Below are 19334 nucleotides of genomic sequence, written 5' to 3' on the forward strand. Positions count from 1 at the left end.
AGTTTGCATTTAAGATATCGAAGGCGATGAAGACATGTCTGATGTAGGTGGTAGGCATTCATATCTTGCACGCGCGGACGGGAGTTGACCACGTGTCGAGGGCAGGGAAGCCAGCGTCGAGCTGAAATGGGGGTCTTGCCCCGTCACCATGTGCAAGCGGACAGATTTAGAGGTCCCCGTTTCCCATATTTATGTCCGCGCGTCGCCCGGGACACCGTTGCCATTCCGTTGGCGATTTAAGAGGCGAATTCGAATCATGATTGGTCGTCGGTTGTGCGCGCGAATCCCATCCGTGGACCGCATTCGCACATACACGCGTGTTATATTTCAGGTGAGCGACTCCAGTGTCCTCCCGCGATGCATCTGCGTAGTATGTACTGTGGGTGGCGGTCGCCAAGGAAACCCGGAAGGGGGAGGGAGGGTGGTTTACACGAACATTCGCTTAGGCCATCATTTGTTTTTCCAGCGGGGAGGCCAAGTCGGATGGAGAAGAATGGTGTACTGGAGGGGGTTGGAAGTATTTGCGAGGGGTGTTACGAATTGAGAGGAAATGTTGGGGCAAAGGAAATCTCGCGGAGAACGAGACCGACAACAAAATGCTTTTTATCACGTGACGTTGGTAGTTTATCGTGAAAGACAACTATTCCTACGTTTGTACTGCTGCCAGCTATAGTGGCTCCATTAAGTCCAAATTAATGGACATAAAATACGAAAATATGATTTACCGTACATTTAACATCTCAACAAAAAAGTGAACTCTCAAGGTAATGAATGAATAAAAGGTGTGTGGGCATAAAAAACTCGACTTCCCACCGCAATCAATAAATTTATTAATTTTTGTCATCGGGGAAATCGGGAAAATGAATGAAAGGAGTACTTTATCCACATTAGAAATTTTTCACGAGAGGGCAGCTCCATTAGCCATTGGCAAAACTAAAAAAATGTGGACTGTTTGGAGATTTATTTTGATATTTTTGGGCCTTAGCGAGTAAAAATTTGAAATTTAATTACCTAATGTAAGGTAAATTAAAAAAAATTCCTGCTGATTGCCGTTATTAATGATTGACGACATGTACAAGCTGAAAGGTAGCCACACCTATCATAGTACAGTTTGGTATTTATATAATTTACTGCTTCTTGACTTGTGTAATTACGTAGTTAGAAAAATCATACGTGCTTGAGACCACGAATATCAAAATTGTGCGATGAAAGCTTGAGACGCCCTGAGAACTTATTGCATTCAATTTAAGATTCAAACGTATTCAGAAATCAAGGAAGTTGCATTATCAAGACCCTCAAGACCGTTTAAAAAATCTAACGTTACATATTTCGATATTTTGCCTTCCCAAACGATTACCGTGCCCTCAGCATATTGATATTACAAGATCAAATAAGTAATTATTCTCATTAAAGAGGCCAAATAACCTATTACCTTATAATTGTACAATTGAAATACTTTCAACTAAAATTTTAAAAGTGAAACCTTAAATGAAAAATGTAATGTTAATATTTATGGCTTTTGGAATAACCCGGGTCAACATGTAAAAAATGGCCAATGTATTTTTATGTTTTTAAAATTTTTATTTTTATCCCGGCTCGAGCACGATTTTGAGTGTCAAATATTCCCCCTCAACCTCAGCCTCTAGTGATGGGCGAGGTAGGAATATAGTTGAGAGAGATACAGCTATAGTTGAGTGAACATTACAAATCAGTCTGATTGTCGACTTTTTGAATATGTGGAAGTCCATAGATAGTAATAATTGAGACAGCTGTTGTAATTTTCCACACTTTTTTAATCTTACTCGACCGGTTTCAATGCTTACGGATCATTTTCAAGAGCTGTCTCAGCAACTAGTCGCAATAGACAGCTTTTGAAAATGATATATATTTATAATTTATCTTCCATACAACATTGGTTCAGTAAATTTTCGTCGTGGAAGGATCGTCTTTTTTGTGATGCCAGTGTTGACGTCAAAGTTGTGTGATTAGTGGCGCAAAGTGCGTCTTCCAACAGAATTTGAGGAAGGAGTTTTATTCAAGTGAATTCTGCTAAACATTTTTTTAAATATCGGAAATAGGTTGCAACGACTGTAAATCCGGGAAATGGGGTCCAATAGAAACCACAATTCAGAAGGCACGAACTCTTTGATTTTTTTTATCGCTGGTTAACACTCAGAATTTGTATTATTCGGGATGGATTGGAAGATTTTAATTTTGGAAATCGACCCTAACTTAGTTAAATTATTCACACCTATGAACAATCTGGAGCAGTTTCTTTCTATGAGAATGAAGTAGGCTGTTTGCATGCATGATTTTTTCTTGAGTGTGGTCAACTGGGGCAACTTTGGTCCAGAGACGTAAAAAGATTCATAGCTCTGTATTTTTCAAGAGCTGTCTCAGCAACTAGTCGCAATAGACAGCTCTTGAAGATGATGCGTAAGCATTGAAACCTGTCGAGTAAGGTTGAAAAAGTGTGGTGAATTACTACAGCTGTTTCAATTATTTATAACATTACAAAGTTAAACAGTGATAAATGGGGTAAAGCATTGGTATGGCATTGTTTTAGTGCGGCCTCTATTAATGCCTTATTAATTAATTTTTTCTGCAAGTAAAAAATATTTTGTAATATGGGAGTAGAATTTAAGGCCAGTTCTTAGGATATTTCATTGAGACGAATTCGCCCCAGTTGACGGTACGTATTACTTCAGTAGGCAAGAAGAATAGATGACTCTATGCCTTCGTAGTTCACTGCTAGGGAGCGCACCTGCAGCAAAGTGTGATCGACCTGCAGGAGGAGAGAGAGAGAGATAAGACAAGTGAAGGTTCTCACCCGTGTGCTCGACCCGTTTGCCTCCTCGATATGGAATGCCGAGAGTGCTGTGATCTGCCGGCGTGAAGCTGAAGTAGGCGAAGAACTGCGATCGGAGGGTTGGCTCGGCCACGCTGCGAAGCGAAAAAGAAGTGAAGATCACATTAATCACTAATAGGGTCAATGGCGTAACTAGGATTATGTTTTTTTGGGGGGGGAGGGGTAAGGGAGCCTTTGGGGGGATAACGGAGCCTTGGGGGGCGTCCCTCCCCCCGGGAAACGGGGTTCCAGGAAAATTTTTGAAAAATGACCTGCCTAGAAATAAATTTTACATCATTTTGGCGCTTAAAATTTGGGTTTTAGTAATAGGTTAGGTTACAATTTATTACATATAAAAACTAGACAATAGTTTTAAATATTTTTTAAGATTTCTCTGAGGCTTTGGGGGTGAATATATCCCCTCATCCCCCCCATAATTTCGCCACTGGTCAATCCTCCCAATTGGTTGTACCACCTTTTCATTCAAAGTTGTAAGTTTTGAGATCGCTGCAAGGATACCAATTCGAGAAAACACTTACGAATATCGTTTGCGAGTAAATTGGAGTTGGAGAGTAATGGATGTTAAGATTCAGTACTTGGTTTCTGTGGCATTGTGATGTGGCTTTATTTCCAAGAAGGAATTAAGATTCCTATCATTTGAAATTTGAGTAGCCATCAATGCCTTTCATGTTTAAACCAAATTAGATCTATCAGCAAAAACGTTTCTCCGTATCGTTTGATGCTATGCTGTCTCCTTCTCAGTCAATGTACTAGCAAAAATCAAAGTGCGAATGAATGGAATGAAATAGTAAACACATGAGTCCCAATTTATGGATAAAATATTCTTAGATTTAAATAAAGCTCTCAGGTGTGTGGGAAGTTAGATGACAGACGCAATATGTGGAGGTGATCATCCAGTGGACTGAGGCCTGCTCGGTCTCTATATTTCTATGCACGCAATGAAAAACTATTTACTGCGGTAAATTTATGAAAGAGTTTAATGGAAATTAATGCCTCGTATGGAGAGGAGAAAATTCGGTCTAATGTATGTCAGCAGAGAGGGTAGAGAGAATGGGAGTGTGTGGAATTGTTTCAGTTTCCTATTCCACTCAGAACTGAGGTAAAACTCATTATTACGGCAAATTAAATATTGCGACAAAATAATTGTAATGTAATGATTTTGATCGACTTTTTTTTCAAAGTAGTAAACGTCATGAATATAATAACTTTTCGTTACTCGACCGTAAGGACTGGCTTCCGTCGAATGCAGAACAGAGATGTTTGATGAGAGAAACTGTGACTAAGCTCCAAAGCATAAGAAACTTTAGGGTAGTAGTAACACTCAACATTATGCGCGAATTCGTCTATGTTACCGAATACTTTTGTAGTAAGATTTGCTCTATATGCTCCGTTTTAATGGATAGATGAATTCTGTCGATCAGTCGGGTTTAATGATCTACATACCGTGGCTAATGAGTTGCTTTCTAAGGCTATCTGGCATTTATAGGTACAGTGGAAGCTGGATAATTCGAACATCAAAGGAGCAGTTTGTTCCAATTTCCCAAAAATTCAAATTAAAGAAATCCTTGTCATCCAAGCTTTGAAACTGTTTACTTACTCCACCGGTTTTGAGTTTACGATTTTAAAAGAACGGAGATTAGCTTTTCTCTTTCATTGCTTAGTTTTCCTCCGTGGCCTTTTTCTACTTTAAATAACATAGTTTCATCTGGTGTGCTTTTAAAAAAGATGCCAGTTTCGTCAACATTGAAAATGTTTTTGGGGTCTCTGTCCAGGATCACCTCCTCAAGATCTTGCTTCCTGCTGATTTACGTTTTGTCTAACGCAAAACTTTTGACGATAACGTTAGTAAAGCATATTTTCCGTTGGATTCACAGTTATTTTGAGTCGCTGATTATAATTTATACCTTCATTTGACACACCAAAAGTTCGAATCATGCAAAATAAATTCGAATTATCCACGATTTTTAGCATTGCTTGAATACAAAATGCTATGGACGAAGAGAAACATTCAAATAAAAGAAGTTCGAATAATCAGATTCCACTATACATGTATGTATGTGTATGTATGATTGTATGTATGTTATTATTATTATATAAAGGGCGGTATTGAACCTCCACGGAAGGTTCTTTTTCCACTTAAATTACTTTTTTTGTATCACTCCGGTATTTAGTCGTTTGTGACTGGGAGACACCACGCGTAGGAAGAGACCCGCCAAAGGGGCTGATTACCGCAATCTGGGGTCCATATCAACTCCCGCGCATGAGGTGTTCCCTATTTACCTGTATCACGCCGCCCCCTTTTCAATCCTTTCATTGATTTCTAATACTCCCTCATTTACAAGGCACAAAATCCCTCCTATACCCCAGATGTTGACAAAATAGGTACTCTCCTTTTTGGTTTCCGTTGTGCCACGCGTGATCTATTTTTAGTCCGTTTCTCACTTTTCTGCGTAGGGATTGTGTATACGCAGCTTCTTTCCTTTCTCCCTTTTCACACGCCGTAAAGCAGGTGTATATGGTGTGTTTTGCTGTAACAAGGAGGTAGTTGACGAGGTTCTCAGCCGCACGTTGACTTTTTGCCAATTTGAAACCGATGTGGAGGTACTGTATTAGGAGTTTGTCCTTTCCTGTCAGTTTCAAAAATTAAGGTTTTGTGTATTTCCTAAGGGCTCTTGACTTCTTGCAGTTGTAGGCAATGTTCCACGATGTAGCGGTGCTTTCTGGGAACCAAGGACACATGTCGTTGACTCGTAGATGTGCTTTATTCAAGAACACGCCATGAGCCTAACGGTCATGGGCGAGCCGCCCTTGACCGTTGATGTAGGAACTTTCTATTTCTTCTTCCATTGGCCTGATCCTCGCCAGTGCCCTCAATTTTCGGCCATAGGCCTCTGGGAATTTCTGCTTTTCCTCTACCTTTTCGTAAGTTACCTCGAACATCTTTACTTGAATGCAATAATTTAATGATGATCTAATAGTTTTGAAAATTTCGGTAGCTTAACGGATTTTATCGGCAGGAATTGCATTGGGGCTTTGAAAACTGATTCCCTCTCCTTTTCCCGTTAAATGCGATGATTCTTGTTACGAAAGTTATGGATAGTTACTTACAATATGCTAGTACTCCAGCGTTAAATAATATTAATTTCATTTTATAATCATACATGCAATACTAAAACAAAAATTTGAGGTTGTAATATAATAGTAGCCATCTTTAGATTAGTTACCATATCGGACGGTCAGTTTTAATTGTTGATAAAAAATACAAAATAGTATACCAAAACTTGAGGAAATAGGAAATAAAAACATCAACTTTTAGAAGAAAAAAAAATTAAAGTTATCGACATATTGAGCAAAATACTTCAATAAAAAATAATTTACCTACCCCGTGCGGGTGATTGAAAATTCTTTCAATTCCATGTCACACATATATGCTTCTCAAGTCGATAAATTCAAGGAGTCGACTAAAATATTATGTACCAGGGCGGTGAAGACAGACATCCATTTGAACTTAATATAGTATCATAATGTAGCGCATGTCAACTGGAGCCCAGAGAAAAAAAATTAAATACGCGCGTCCGTTATATCGGACGCGATGCACTAATGGGTTAAGTTACCGGATTTTATGAAAAACTGATATATTTTGTTTATTGAAGTATCGTGCGAGTAGAATGGAAATTCATAGAAGTGGAAACTTCCAACGAAAAACGTCAAGAATCTTCATTGGGCATATTGGTGAGGGTTTTACATCTCAAATTCATCCGAGCAATCCTCAAAATCTCTTTGAAGCTCTTACCTCTCCAGAGGAGAACTGAATTTGAATAGAGCCTGAGCTGGATTCCAAGCAACCCTTATCCTCCTTTCATCGAATATCAGCTTTATTCGTAGTTATTATGGAACGCTGTTATATCCGTATGATGTACCCCATTTTGTACCGAGATCTTCTTTGTATTTCCTTCCGTCAGGTATTCCGCCTTTGATTGCGGCTTTTTTGACCTCTTAGAAACCGTAAAATTCTGAGTACATCCTCAATCGTTGAGAAGAATGTATCTTTGAAGTGTAGGTTTTAATGCAGAATTCGATGCTCGTTCATAAGAATATGTATTTATAATTTTACTTCCATTCAACTCTGGTTCAGTAAATTTTCGTCGTTGAAGGATCGTCTTTTGTGATGTCAGAAGTGACGCCAAAGTTGTGTGATCAGTGGCGCAAATTGTGTCATCCAACATAATTTGAGGAAAGATTTTTATTTAACAAGGAGACGTCGCCAAAGTGATGTTCAGGATCTGGATGCGGATGCTATTTTCTGAAACTATATAGGTAAGGTAGAAAAAGTATCACGGCTTTCTTCCACATAGGCCCGGGTTCGAGAGATATTCGCATATAAAAATTTCGCGCAGCATGACACCCCTTGAGTTAGAGGACCAACGCCCTAGACCGCGCCGCCACGGCCGTAATTGAGTGGTAGCGATTACTCAAGGAATGTCATGCTGCGCGAAATCTTTACATGCGAATATCTCTCGAACCCGGGCCTATGTGGAAGAAAGCCGTGATACTTTTTCTACCTTACCTATATAGTTTCAGAAAATAACATTCGCATGCAGATCCTGAACATCACTTTGGCGATGTCTCCTTGTACGTGATATCTCCCACAAATTTTTCTTTACCGCCTGAAATAGGTTGTATCGATTGTATATTCGGGAAATAGGGTAGAATAGAAACCACAATTCAGAAGGCACGAATTCTTTGATGAATCGGAAATTATTTTCATCGCTGGTTAACACTCAGAATTTGTATTATTCGGGATGGCTCGGACGATTTTAATTTTGGAAATCGACCCAAACTTAGTTATTGTTCACACCTATGAATCTGGAGCAGTTTCTCTCTATGAGAATGAAGTAGGCTGTTTGCTTGCATGATTTTTTCTTGAGTGCGGTCAACTGGGGAAGCTTTGGCCTTTCCAAATAACTTTGGCCCAAATACGTGAAAAGATATATAGTTCTGTATTTTAAATAAAAAATTATAAATTTTACACATGATCATATGTGAAATTTACAATTTTTTTATTTGACATGAATCAATTTCACCACGTCACGCCTCAAAACATCAATAGGTTAGTTTCCTTCATTAAAGAAAACGAAAGGTATTGATTGCGATTCGTTACCCACCATTAGTGTTCTCATAATACCTAAAAAATTATTTGGTTTTAGAAATATCGGTTTAGACGAATGTTAATGGTCAATTTTAACCGCATTTGAAAAAGGCCAGTTTGGCGCCCATGCGATGCCACTCCACGTGACGTCACAGGGACCTAGATTCTATACGAGTAGATGGGAGTTTTACAATGTTTTACATCGTCTGAGATTACCAATGCATGCATGAGGCACAGAGCTAAGGGAAACATGTATTAATAATCACCTATTAAAACTGGCTAAGGTCGGAAAGTTTTCTTCGTTTGATAGGGTATTAATAATCCTTATTTAAGCCAAGCGCTACCTGCTAGCAGGGTACTCTGCTACCTGCTAGCAACCTGCGTCGTATGAGCGCTCAAAACCTCGCTCCAAGGTCACCTCACTTGCGGCAGCGGGAACCAGAACGACGTCACACGGAGTTTTCCCAGCATTCATACTTAACCGTCGCGTTTTCGCGCTGTTGAAAATTTTCACTTTTCATTTAATCGCGAAAAATAAATATCGTCATTTAAAAATATAAAAGCGTGAAATACGTACTCCAGGAGTAACAATCGTTCGATTTAGGCAATAAAAAAATAATAGGAAACCACCCTATTGACCCAAAATTATGGTGTGGATTTCAATTTTTTATTAGGATTCATTGATTTCATCTCAAAAGTATGCACTATCCCACCGACCCTTTGCGTCCCTCACACGAATACTAGGTACGCCCACTCGTCCTATTGCTCCGGTTCGTCGGCGAGCTCTGTGAGGGTCGGCTTCGCGCGGCAGGTGTCTTTGCGCCCCGCCATCCAATTACACTCCACCTTCCTCCTCATCATCAGTACCTTTCAATTAGTCTCTCCCGCCTCCTCCACTTCACACACCCACACCACGAAACTCTCCCGCACAATCTCCCCAGGTTTTCAACCCAAAATGCAAATTCATCCATTTCCCCGAATGCAGGGAAGTCATCGCGGAACTCTAGCGCCACGGCGCCTGAGCAATATATATATATATTAAGAGGAGAAACAGTCACGTCTCGCCACCTCAACGATATCGCTCCATCGTCGAAGGAGGAAAATTATCCAAATATGGAATAATTACTACGACCATGAGGCAGTGTATAAGGTCGCAAAAGGGTGAAATCCGTCATGGAATTATTGATGCATTAAATATGCTCAGGGAAAACGTGATGAGTTTGTTTTCATTCTATCACTCATAAATCATTCAGTGATTTAAACGAACGTTGGCTCCAATATGAAGCGGAAATTCTCACCGACAAAAACTACTTAGCTTAGACATTTACACAAGCAGAGTGGGGGAGCCAGCTCCTATCCTTAGGCCACTTGGCAATCCAGGATTTTTATGCGGATGTCCGAAGACTTCGCCTGGGATATGAACCCCGGTCTCCGGTCGGTCGGTAACCTAGCGCACCACCCACTAAGCCACCACAGTCCTCCACTCATCAATATAAGTACACAGACTGTCCCACAGGTCGTGTGTCATTTTCGGCCTCTAATTTTAATAACTTCGCATCGAGAAATATTCATGTAAATTGGCATACTTATGGGGGAAGGTCCTAAGTTCTGTTGAGTGTATGAAAAAAGTTACTATTTTGATCTTTTGACCTCACAATGAGGGTCCAAACAAATATTGGAATTTGCCTAATGGGGTTTCGCATTTTGTTCTCAGTAGGACGGGGAACTGAGGAATTTTACCTCGCTTCCTTACGGATCCGCGGCCTTGATTTACCTTATAGGTACACCATGGATTGTAATAATGGCTATGTCCACTCTGAGAGCGATGCTCTCAATTTTACGGCTGTATTATGGAACTATCATACTTTGAATGGAGTTATTTTTCCGAAGTATTGTGTGTTAAAAGTCATGGCAAATATCAAAAGTTCATTGCATGACTTGAAGAACTGTCTTTCATCGAATTCGGCAGAGAGATGTTTGATGAGATTAGCCGTGACCTCCATGGCATCGAAATTGCTTTTGGCAATAATCACACTTCAAGTAATTTACGTATTCGTGAATGTAATCGATCCATCAATTTTCTTGGTTATTTTTATAATTTTGGGAAACTTTAAAATTTATCTTTAGGGAATTTTAATTTGATTTAGGTAAAATAAACCGCGAAAACAGAGATTTGTATCATAAGCATTTAAAGGCAAGCGTGTTTCTGAGTAAACGAATGAATTTTCATGTTGAATAAAAACTTTTGGGCTATGTCGCCGCGTCAATTCTTGGGTGGCCCCAACGTATCCCGACCGATGCTCGTCGCTTTCTCAAGGGATTCTTTGAATTCTTTGAATTGACTCCAGTGTTAAAATTTCATTGCGCCAATATTGAATGATTATTCTCGTGATTTACGACATTTGTTCTGGTAAATTAATTCGACACACGAGTACAAACATCGCGTGAATACGTCGTACTATTTTTGTGATTTTTAAAAATTTATTAGTCATCATACTCTTAACTTTTTTTTGAAGATCATCTATTGTTTTGCACCATGTGGGGTTCGAAATAGGTGGAGGGAAACGAGTGGATGAATATGCCAATGTGTATCGTCAGGAATCGAACGGCAATAATTGGGAGGATGGTGCGAAGTTGTTGATGTCGCAAAAATAATGTGTGAATTAAATAATTTATTACGTTTTATTCCTTCGAGCGGTTTTAACACACCTATGCATGCCATAATTAAGGAGAATAATAAACGTAGCGTTGGAGTAGTCTTATGCAGCCACCCGTTAAAGTGAGGCGGCATCAAGAAATAGATGAATAGGTCAAAGCAAAATTCGAGTATACCGACCATCTTGATCAAGAACAACGGAGTGCAAAGATAAAATATCTGATAGACGCACAGTCAGTCAGTTTTAAGGATACCAGCGTAGCATGTTATAAGTGAAAAAGCGTTAGTGGAGAATGGGGCAGAGCATAGGTGGATTCAGGGGGGGGGGCACGTGCACCCCCAGATGTTTAAAAGAGAGACAAGATTTTTAATACATTTATCTTTCGTTTTGTTTCGTGCTACGGAGTATAGAGATGGAGGGAGAGAGTGTATTTCGTGCATTAATTATTGTATGCTGTATTCTTAATCGATCCAATTCTTCCAAATATGATAGGACCGTTTGCCTTCCAGAACCTTGTGCCCCCCAGAAAAAATCCTGGATCCGCCCTTGGGGCAGGGTGAGGATACAACTGGAATGAACTATAATTAGGAGTGGTACACAAAAAGTAATTTACATCGGCGAAGCCCGTTAGATTAGATAATGCTACGTGTGGGAGAAAGTGTAAAAACATTCCCTCCCTTAACCTGCTATCGGATCGTTCCTTTAATCCCCCTGTCCCTTTTACGAGTGGCTATTATCGAGGAACTATGCGGGAAACCGGTCGAACGAATAAAACGGTTGTAAGCCACGCGAAAGTGTTAATTCTAATGTCATGGCGTTCAGCTAAATGTCGACATCATCAACGTTGCAGGTAAAATAGCCCTTGCAAATAGTTAGAAATTGGCTCGTATGTTTGGATTGATCAAATTCCATTTCTCAATATGAATATACTTAAGATATTTCCTCAGTTGAATGTGTTGAAATTAACGGGTGGTTACCTCATGATTGTGGCTGAGGAATTGGCGTTGACGGAGATGAAGCATAAGACATTTCCATTAGAATTCATAAATGCATCAATCGGTTTGATATATCTCTTTTTCGCATTTTATTTTATACGGCTGTTATTTATACCTCCGCAGCCCTTATTCACTCTCTGTAAATATCTTCTCATTGATTCGGTCAACTCCCGGATCAATTAGTCTGCGGAATTGACTTTTAGTGGGCAAATATTCCGAAGTTAAGTTGTTGATACGTTTTTGACTCCGTTCCCGTTTCTCTTTTGCGATCGTTTTCGGCGTTTGCCCTGGCTGAAAAAATTAGAGTTAAATGTGTAAATGATATCGATCCAATTCTTCCAAATTAGTTCTATAGGCATGATTAAAGCACAAATGGTAATATCCACACTCTTTTATTTATCACTTAACCGACCATGGTTTCGACACTTTGTGTCACTTTCAAGGTGTCGAAACCATTGCCGGTTAAGTGATAAATAAAATAGTGTGGATATTACCATTTGTGCTTTAATCATGGATATTGCATTATTCCACAAAATTAAGCCTGAAACGTTTTTATATAGTTCTATAGGGACGGTTTCCACATTACACCTGCTTTGAACATCCCAACGGTGCGTTTAAGAGTCGCTTCTATGAAATATCTTCAAGATAGTCTTGTTAGTTAGGAGAGGCATCTTACTTTCCTGATACGGATCACGCCTAGAGACGTAAAATTTCCGCTCGTAGGGTGGCTGTAATGACAAGTGGCTATTGACCCTCATTAGTTAAATGGCGCTCATGTAATAGGCGTACCATACGTGGGTAATTACGAGCTACGAATTGAGGTGCGAGTCCCTCTGCCCGTTGAATCACGTGGACACAAAAGTTTAATTGCAGGATTCTAGAATTTAGCCGGCATTATGTGCCGTGGGAGCAGTGTTCAATTTGTCAGTGTGTGATGGAATTCTCGGCGCCCCATGAACGTTATTGGACAACAGGAATAAAAATGATAAAAAAGGGTCCACTCGTGAATAATTATGTAACGTTGCAGCTGGTAGAGAAATTCGTAATGGGCTCAGAATACAATTATCATGAACATTTGGGAGTATCTCGTGACTATAAATTAAGCTGGTTTGCTCTGCTAACTACACTACTCGGATGCCTCTCGTTCAGATAACAATTTCGCTGCAGGTATTTAGGACGGCGACCGTCATCCCAAAGGGGGGGGACTATTGTAATTAGCCATCGCAAGCAGTTAGCCCGGAGCGCGCGAGTTCTGCGTCTGCCTAGCGCCACAGCCTGCGAAGCTCCGAATGTCAATTTTGTTCAACAACCGCTGCATTCTAATGGGTAATTTTTTGTGGTGCGACCAAGAGGACTGCAGAGAGGAGGCCGCAGTTCGTCCCTTGGAATCTTAATTCATGCTTCTTTATTCCTTTTCGGTCACTTTTTTAAGCGGTTTTAAAAATGCGTGCGATGAGCTCAGAATGATCCATTTATTGTATGGTATTAATTGGCAGTTATGGTATTTGGAGGAAGCGACTGACAGCTTAAAACATTAGCACCATGATGAAAGGGTAGGTAAGGAGGGATGGAGAGAAACCCGGCGTCGGCATTAGCCTGCTCTTAACGAAAGGCGCCAAGGGGACCACGGCTTAACGTCCCATCCGACGGACGGAGTGCTGTACTTGAAAGGTCCTCAACTTAACATTCAAGCAGGAATCGGGCAGTATTTGATAATTCTCTGCCACCACCGGGAATTGAACCCGAGCCCACGGGATGGCGAAACTCTAGCCACCACACCAACCCGATCCCCACCACACATTTGTTGTAATTATATTGTACCTTTTTTTATAAACTCGCTTTGTCGATTGTCATCTTGTCCGGGTCAAATATTACAACTAAAGTTTTATCTACTTCTCGTTTAGCCATCAAGCTGAAATTTTCAGGATAACATTCGGCGCAAAAAAGGTGGAACGCTGAACTTTAAGCATTTGTACTAAATTCTGCCGAAGCTCCTTAGATCCTCCTGAACGATCTATAGGGATGATAAAGTACCATGCCTGCTTCTTAGACACTTATTATGGTACACTGAAATGTCCTTACCGATTTACCAGATTCGAGTGCTAAGTTCAGATACAGTGAATATATATCTTTCCAGAAGAAGCTAGTAGGCGGTTTAGCCCTCTGCAAAGAGAATCCCATTTCTCTCATTTTCAGTCACTTTCAGTAACCACACTCTCAATTTCTTTTTCTAAATTTCAACAATGAGATATTAAATCATCATTTTGTGTCATCATCAAACCATAATATGCATTTAACTCGTTCATTCCTTCTGCCATGCATCTCGCAAAAAGGCTCCATATCCGTGATTCTGGTGGGATTTCACCTGGGATATTAGCTGTATTATCTACGAACGTGGGGGCCTCATATTTTTTTACGTTATTCATGGTGGTGTTCGAACGCATCTCATTGAAATTCGCGGAGGAGGAGCACAACCGGAGGATCATGTTTCTTTTTTTTTGGCGCACAAAAGGAGGATCTTCGAAGGAAAAGCCTCTGGTGGCTCTCTTTCCTCGGAATCACCGATTCCACGATCGCTTCGCGTCGTTCTAAGGCGCAGGCAAAAAAGCAAAGTCCATAGTCCTGGCGGGGAGGGGGATAAGAGTGCCAGGGGTGGAGGGCGCGCGCCTCTTTCCCTACGTTGAGCCCTTTGTCCTCGCTGATCCCCTTGACCCCGGTCACTGCCAAAACTTGCACAATGCCCAGTGGTCGTTAATGGACGTCCCTTGGCCCATAAATCACCTTTGGGCCCCTCTCTCCCACTCTAAGGGCCTCTCGCCACTGTGCCAGAAAGAAAGCTTAAGCTTTTGTCGGAATAGTTCGCAAAGTTAGGTCTTATTCATTCTTTCCTCTCTCTCTCTCTCTCTCTTACCCTGTTTCTTTCCTCCTCCGTTTAAGGTCGTCCGTCTCATTTGGCTTCCTTGTGTTCTCTGGGAGCACAGCCCATTACCTACGGTGAACAAGCAGCAGGCGAGTGATATAAATAGCATTGCCTTCGTGAGCGTCAAATTGGGTGCCCTATGATTCCTTCCGTTGACCGTCAATAATTTATTTGAGGTCTGCGTCGTTACGAGGGCGCCTTCGCGATTTTACTTTCGCGATAATTTACCCACGTGAGCAGTGAAAGGGCGAAAGAGTCTCCACTTTCATAATTGGTAGTTATAATTACATTTGTTGGCGTACGTTCGGACAGTCTTCAACTTCAAACAATTATGACGAACTGGAAATACAATTTTAAAAATCTACATTATTATTGGATCATACTCGCAATGCATTCTGGTATTAAGGGGTGGAGCAAGACAGCGTTTTTTTCTTCGTTTTATAGCATACCCTTTGAAGATGATGCCGTCTTGTTTTGTGGGATTAGAAATTCCAAAAAAATAGCAGTGAATTGGCCGCAGTACCTACGTGAAAATACCAGCAATAGTGCTCGAAATATTTCACCGCACCTTTATTCTTCCTGTTAGCTACTGGTACTGCGTTTTTGAATTCCCGGCCTTGAGTGATTGACTACCTCCTCCAGATCCAAAACAGCCCTTTACTTGCGAAGCTCTGAGAGGCGCTGAGGGGCCTTTTTTTTGGGCCCTCTGTTTTTTCCCTCAGCTTGGATTGGCGTTCTCGAAAACAACCCCTTCTCATCTCTCTCCCATCCTCGCTTTCTCCCCCTCGCGCGATACCCTGGCTTCGTTTCCGATCGAACCCTATTCCGATCCCTTAAGCGATCTCTGCCCTGCCGCCGCCCCAATACCCACTTCGCTCACAGGGAACCACGGTCCATTGCTCTGCGACCCATTCCCACCCGACTACAGCAACGGCCTCCGTGCACAGCTCTCATTTCTTCGATGCGGATCGGTTAGGGCCTCGATGCCTACAACCCACTCGATCCGCGGCATTTATTCACGAATCCCTTCATCAGCACTCGATGGAATATTCTCCGTTAATATGATCTGCGGAGCCGAAATTTCGTGGTGAGGGTGGGGGTGAGAGGGATGAATTTCATCCGAGGTGGTGTGGAGGCGGGACTCCGTCGAACCTCTTCGGTAGACAATGTGTTAATTAGTTCGTGAGTGTGTGTGAGTATGTACACATCTGCAGAAATTAGTTTCACTTGGGTTCCGGTCGAAGGTCGAGATAGATCGCGCGCCCCACCCAACCCTGTTTATTTAGCCGAAGATGAGTTGGTGTGCGAGTTAACTTGCGCGATTATTGCTCAGAATTCACTCGATTGCAACATGTTTGCCCTTTATCAACTCTAGCGGCGATCAATGAAGAGGCTTGATCATGATATGTGAGATTTCAAACTTGATTCAGTGAATTTGCAGTTTGCTTATGCATTCACTGTTGCGTGATAATGATGGAATAATGAGTTACCTAAAATAAATACCTAGAAATCTGTGTGCGTAAAATACTCTATTATAGCGCCGATATATTTATATTTTAGACTTTATTATCTATTTTTACTTTGTACTTTAATTAAGTGAACTCAAATATTTTCTTTAATATTTAACTGCATTCATGTCATGAAATTGTTTCAACATGAATGTGCATTTTTTGATTAAAAATATACCTTTGTAAACTTGCCATAAAGTTAAATAAATTATTTTAGCCTCACATATAAGAAATTATAGTCTGACTTGGTTGAATGGCGTTGCAATCAACATTTAACTGCATTCATGTCATGAAATTGTTTCAACATGAATGTGCATTTTTTGATTAAAAATATACCTTTGTAAACTTGCCATAAAGTTAAATAAATTATTTTAGCCTCACATATAAGAAATTATAGTCTGACTTGGTTGAATGGCGTTGCAATCAACATAATGTAATTGAAAAAAATCGGAAAGTTAGGAAGGCTTTCATGTTGCGAAGGAACAAAATTTTATAGGTCGCAAGTATTATGTCAGTCCATATTATTAATGTATTCGATTATTTGTATAAAATAGAAAAGAATCGTATCAATTGCCAGTGGTTTCTTTACAGAAATATGAGAATAATAAAAATTAATGCTTTAAAAACCTTAATTGATGAATTGTGCATTCCGTGGCATATCGGAAAGAGATGGAATGTGAGAATGCATGGTGTACCAACGATTAGGTCAATTACCGCCATTAATGCAATTTTATATACAATTAGGTCAGTTATTGAATGTTCAACAACCTCTGTAGAACGGTGTGGTAAGTTTACGACAGTTATGCCTCATATAAAAATTTAATATATTTCCATTCGGGTACATTTTCTGGTAGAAAATTCGGCGCACAATTTTATTTCAATAGCTTGACCAAGATTAAGTTTCGCCCGAAAGTTTTCGACGGAAATAAGCCGAACAATCACCACGGAGCGAGTTAAGATAGCCGTTGCGGTGTTTGAGCAAGCTCACGTATCTACTTTGTTGAGGAATTCCGAGCGAGGAGGGAAGGCGGGCGAGCAAACATTTGCCCTGTAGCGGCCGCCAAGGAGAAAATTCGGGATTGCGAGAAGACGCTGGCTGGCGCTCTCCAGTCCCCCTGGCAAATTAACATTCCGGAACACCATTGAAAAAATAGTTAGCTAATGGAGAGGAGATAAGGAAGTTAGTCGGAGTATATGAGTGTGTGTGCAGGAAGGCAAATATTTTAAGTGAAGGGTCGGTCTGTATGAAGAGGACTATTGGGAGAAACCCGGTCTACGGGACCCGCTGCGCCGAAATGAAGTTTTCAAAAGGTTCGTATCGGTGGGAATACTTAGCACGGAATTTGGGAAGGGAGAATTATAAAGGAATTCATGGCTGGGATCGATAGGTACGGAGGAGGTGAGGGTATGCGGGAGAATAGCAACGGAGGGCGTTGGAAATGCAAAAGGGTATGCATGCATGAGGCACAGAGCTCAGGGAAACATGTCTTAACACTAGAAGGACGGCAGGGGTCATTTGACCCATTTTCAGAATTCAAATTTATTTTTCTTTCATTAAAATATTTTTTTTAATTTTGAAACTTTTTGACTTTGTTCATTTTGGTCTATACTTTGATAAATTAGTGAAAATTCAACAATAATGTTTTGTTTTAAATTTTTACGACATGTTATACCTAGAAGGACGGCTAGGGGTCATTTGACCCACAACTGGTTTTCGCGCTATTTTCTTGCCCGTGGGCACTTTAGTGCCATGTATATCATATAATCAGCAAGAGGATAGTGTGGTAGATGATTTGCTTCATTTTGAATCTGGAAGTCCCCGGTTCAATGCCAGTTTCGTCCCAAGGGCTCTTATCTGTATTCAAAAACCTAGGCATAGCGACTTATTGTGCACAATCTTTTGATATTTTTTGGGCAGCAAAGGGAAATAAAATCTTTTCAATCATTGATTTGCATAAATTCATTTAATTATGATATTTTAACTTTGTTTTAGTTATTGTTCAATAATTATTGTATTACCCACACCGGAAAATCGTCACCCAAGAATTTTTTCCGTCGTCCGAGTTCAGAGCTCTTAGAGACATTATTTTCAAAATCGACTCATCAGGTTTACGTATAACTTTCATTTTTCTGGCCTGACGGCACTGTCACTTGACCTAGCCCCTTTGCCGTGTGTCCAACATTAGTGCCGCCTGACCCCGTCGGGGTTTGGGGCGGGTTACCTGCACGCTGCGTCCTGGGGAAAAATCCTGTCTCTTTTTGAGAGAGTGGAGGAATTGGGTGGACTGTAAAATTCTACTGTAAATCCTACCCTTGGAATCCGCACATAGGTCGAAGAAGAAGCATTACTGCAAGTTCCTGGAAGATACGAATCAGGGTACGGTTTGCGGTTGAGTCCCTGCCTTTCGAACGCAATTAGCGTTACTTCGGAAAATTTTGCCCTTTTGTATGAATATCTAACGCTCTCCAGCTCTCTATACCTCCAATGCAACTAGAGAAGATTCTACCACAATGCGCTTTCGTTTGTAGGTTTTTTCGCATGCATATCAGTAGCGAGTTGAGGAAGAAAGTAAGAAGTCGAGAAATATATCAAGAGAAGAGAATCGTCGTGATTCAAATAGCTGTAGGGAATTTTGAAGATCAGTCTGGAAGTGAATCGTAAACATCAGTTCAAGGACATTCTGACCAATCCATCAACATCTGCGTGTGATGGAAGCGACGAAGTCCAAGATTGTGAATCCGATGGCGACTTTGGCGTGATAGCAAATGCACAGCTCTATCCAACAAAATACAACTGTCCTTTTATGAGGTAAATTACAAATAAACCAGACAAATTTGGAATCGAGTACTGGGTTTTGACAGATGTGAAATGAAAATACAGCCTAAATGAATTTCCAAATTGTGGCAAGGATGATGATTGGCCATCAAATCAAGCGTTGGGATAATAAATAGCTACTAAAGTGACCATGATATACAAGAATTCAGGAATAAATGTAACTTATAGCAATTATTTTCCATCCATCCTGCTGGCAGGAAGTCATAAAAAAATGGAAAACTTCTCTTGCACGGACGATCTGAAAAAAAAACAGGCGTGACGCACGAATACCCTAAAAAATCCGTGTAATCCATTCAACGCGAGTGTTCAAAAATACCTTAGGCCATACTCTTTCGTAGAATCAGGCAAACTAGAACAATAATGTACTTTCACTCAACAGCATGATCTCAGACGACACTAT

General features: G+C 40.6%; 1 protein-coding gene across 4 annotated transcripts in view; it reads right to left on the reverse strand.

The window, feature by feature from the left end:
* The window catches only part of LOC124158017, a 740388-nt gene that overhangs the window by 70059 nt on the left and 650995 nt on the right, over positions 1 to 19334 (reverse strand). For all 4 annotated transcript variants that reach the window (XM_046533161.1, XM_046533162.1, XM_046533160.1 and 1 more), the window contains one exon: positions 2831 to 2943. In XM_046533161.1, the coding sequence (XP_046389117.1) occupies positions 2831 to 2943 (113 nt within the window). The remainder of the gene's footprint in view (positions 1 to 2830; positions 2944 to 19334) is intronic.

This window comes from Ischnura elegans, chromosome 4 (assembly GCF_921293095.1).
Source record: "Ischnura elegans chromosome 4, ioIscEleg1.1, whole genome shotgun sequence".
NCBI classification, from domain to species: Eukaryota; Metazoa; Arthropoda; class Insecta; order Odonata; family Coenagrionidae; genus Ischnura; species Ischnura elegans.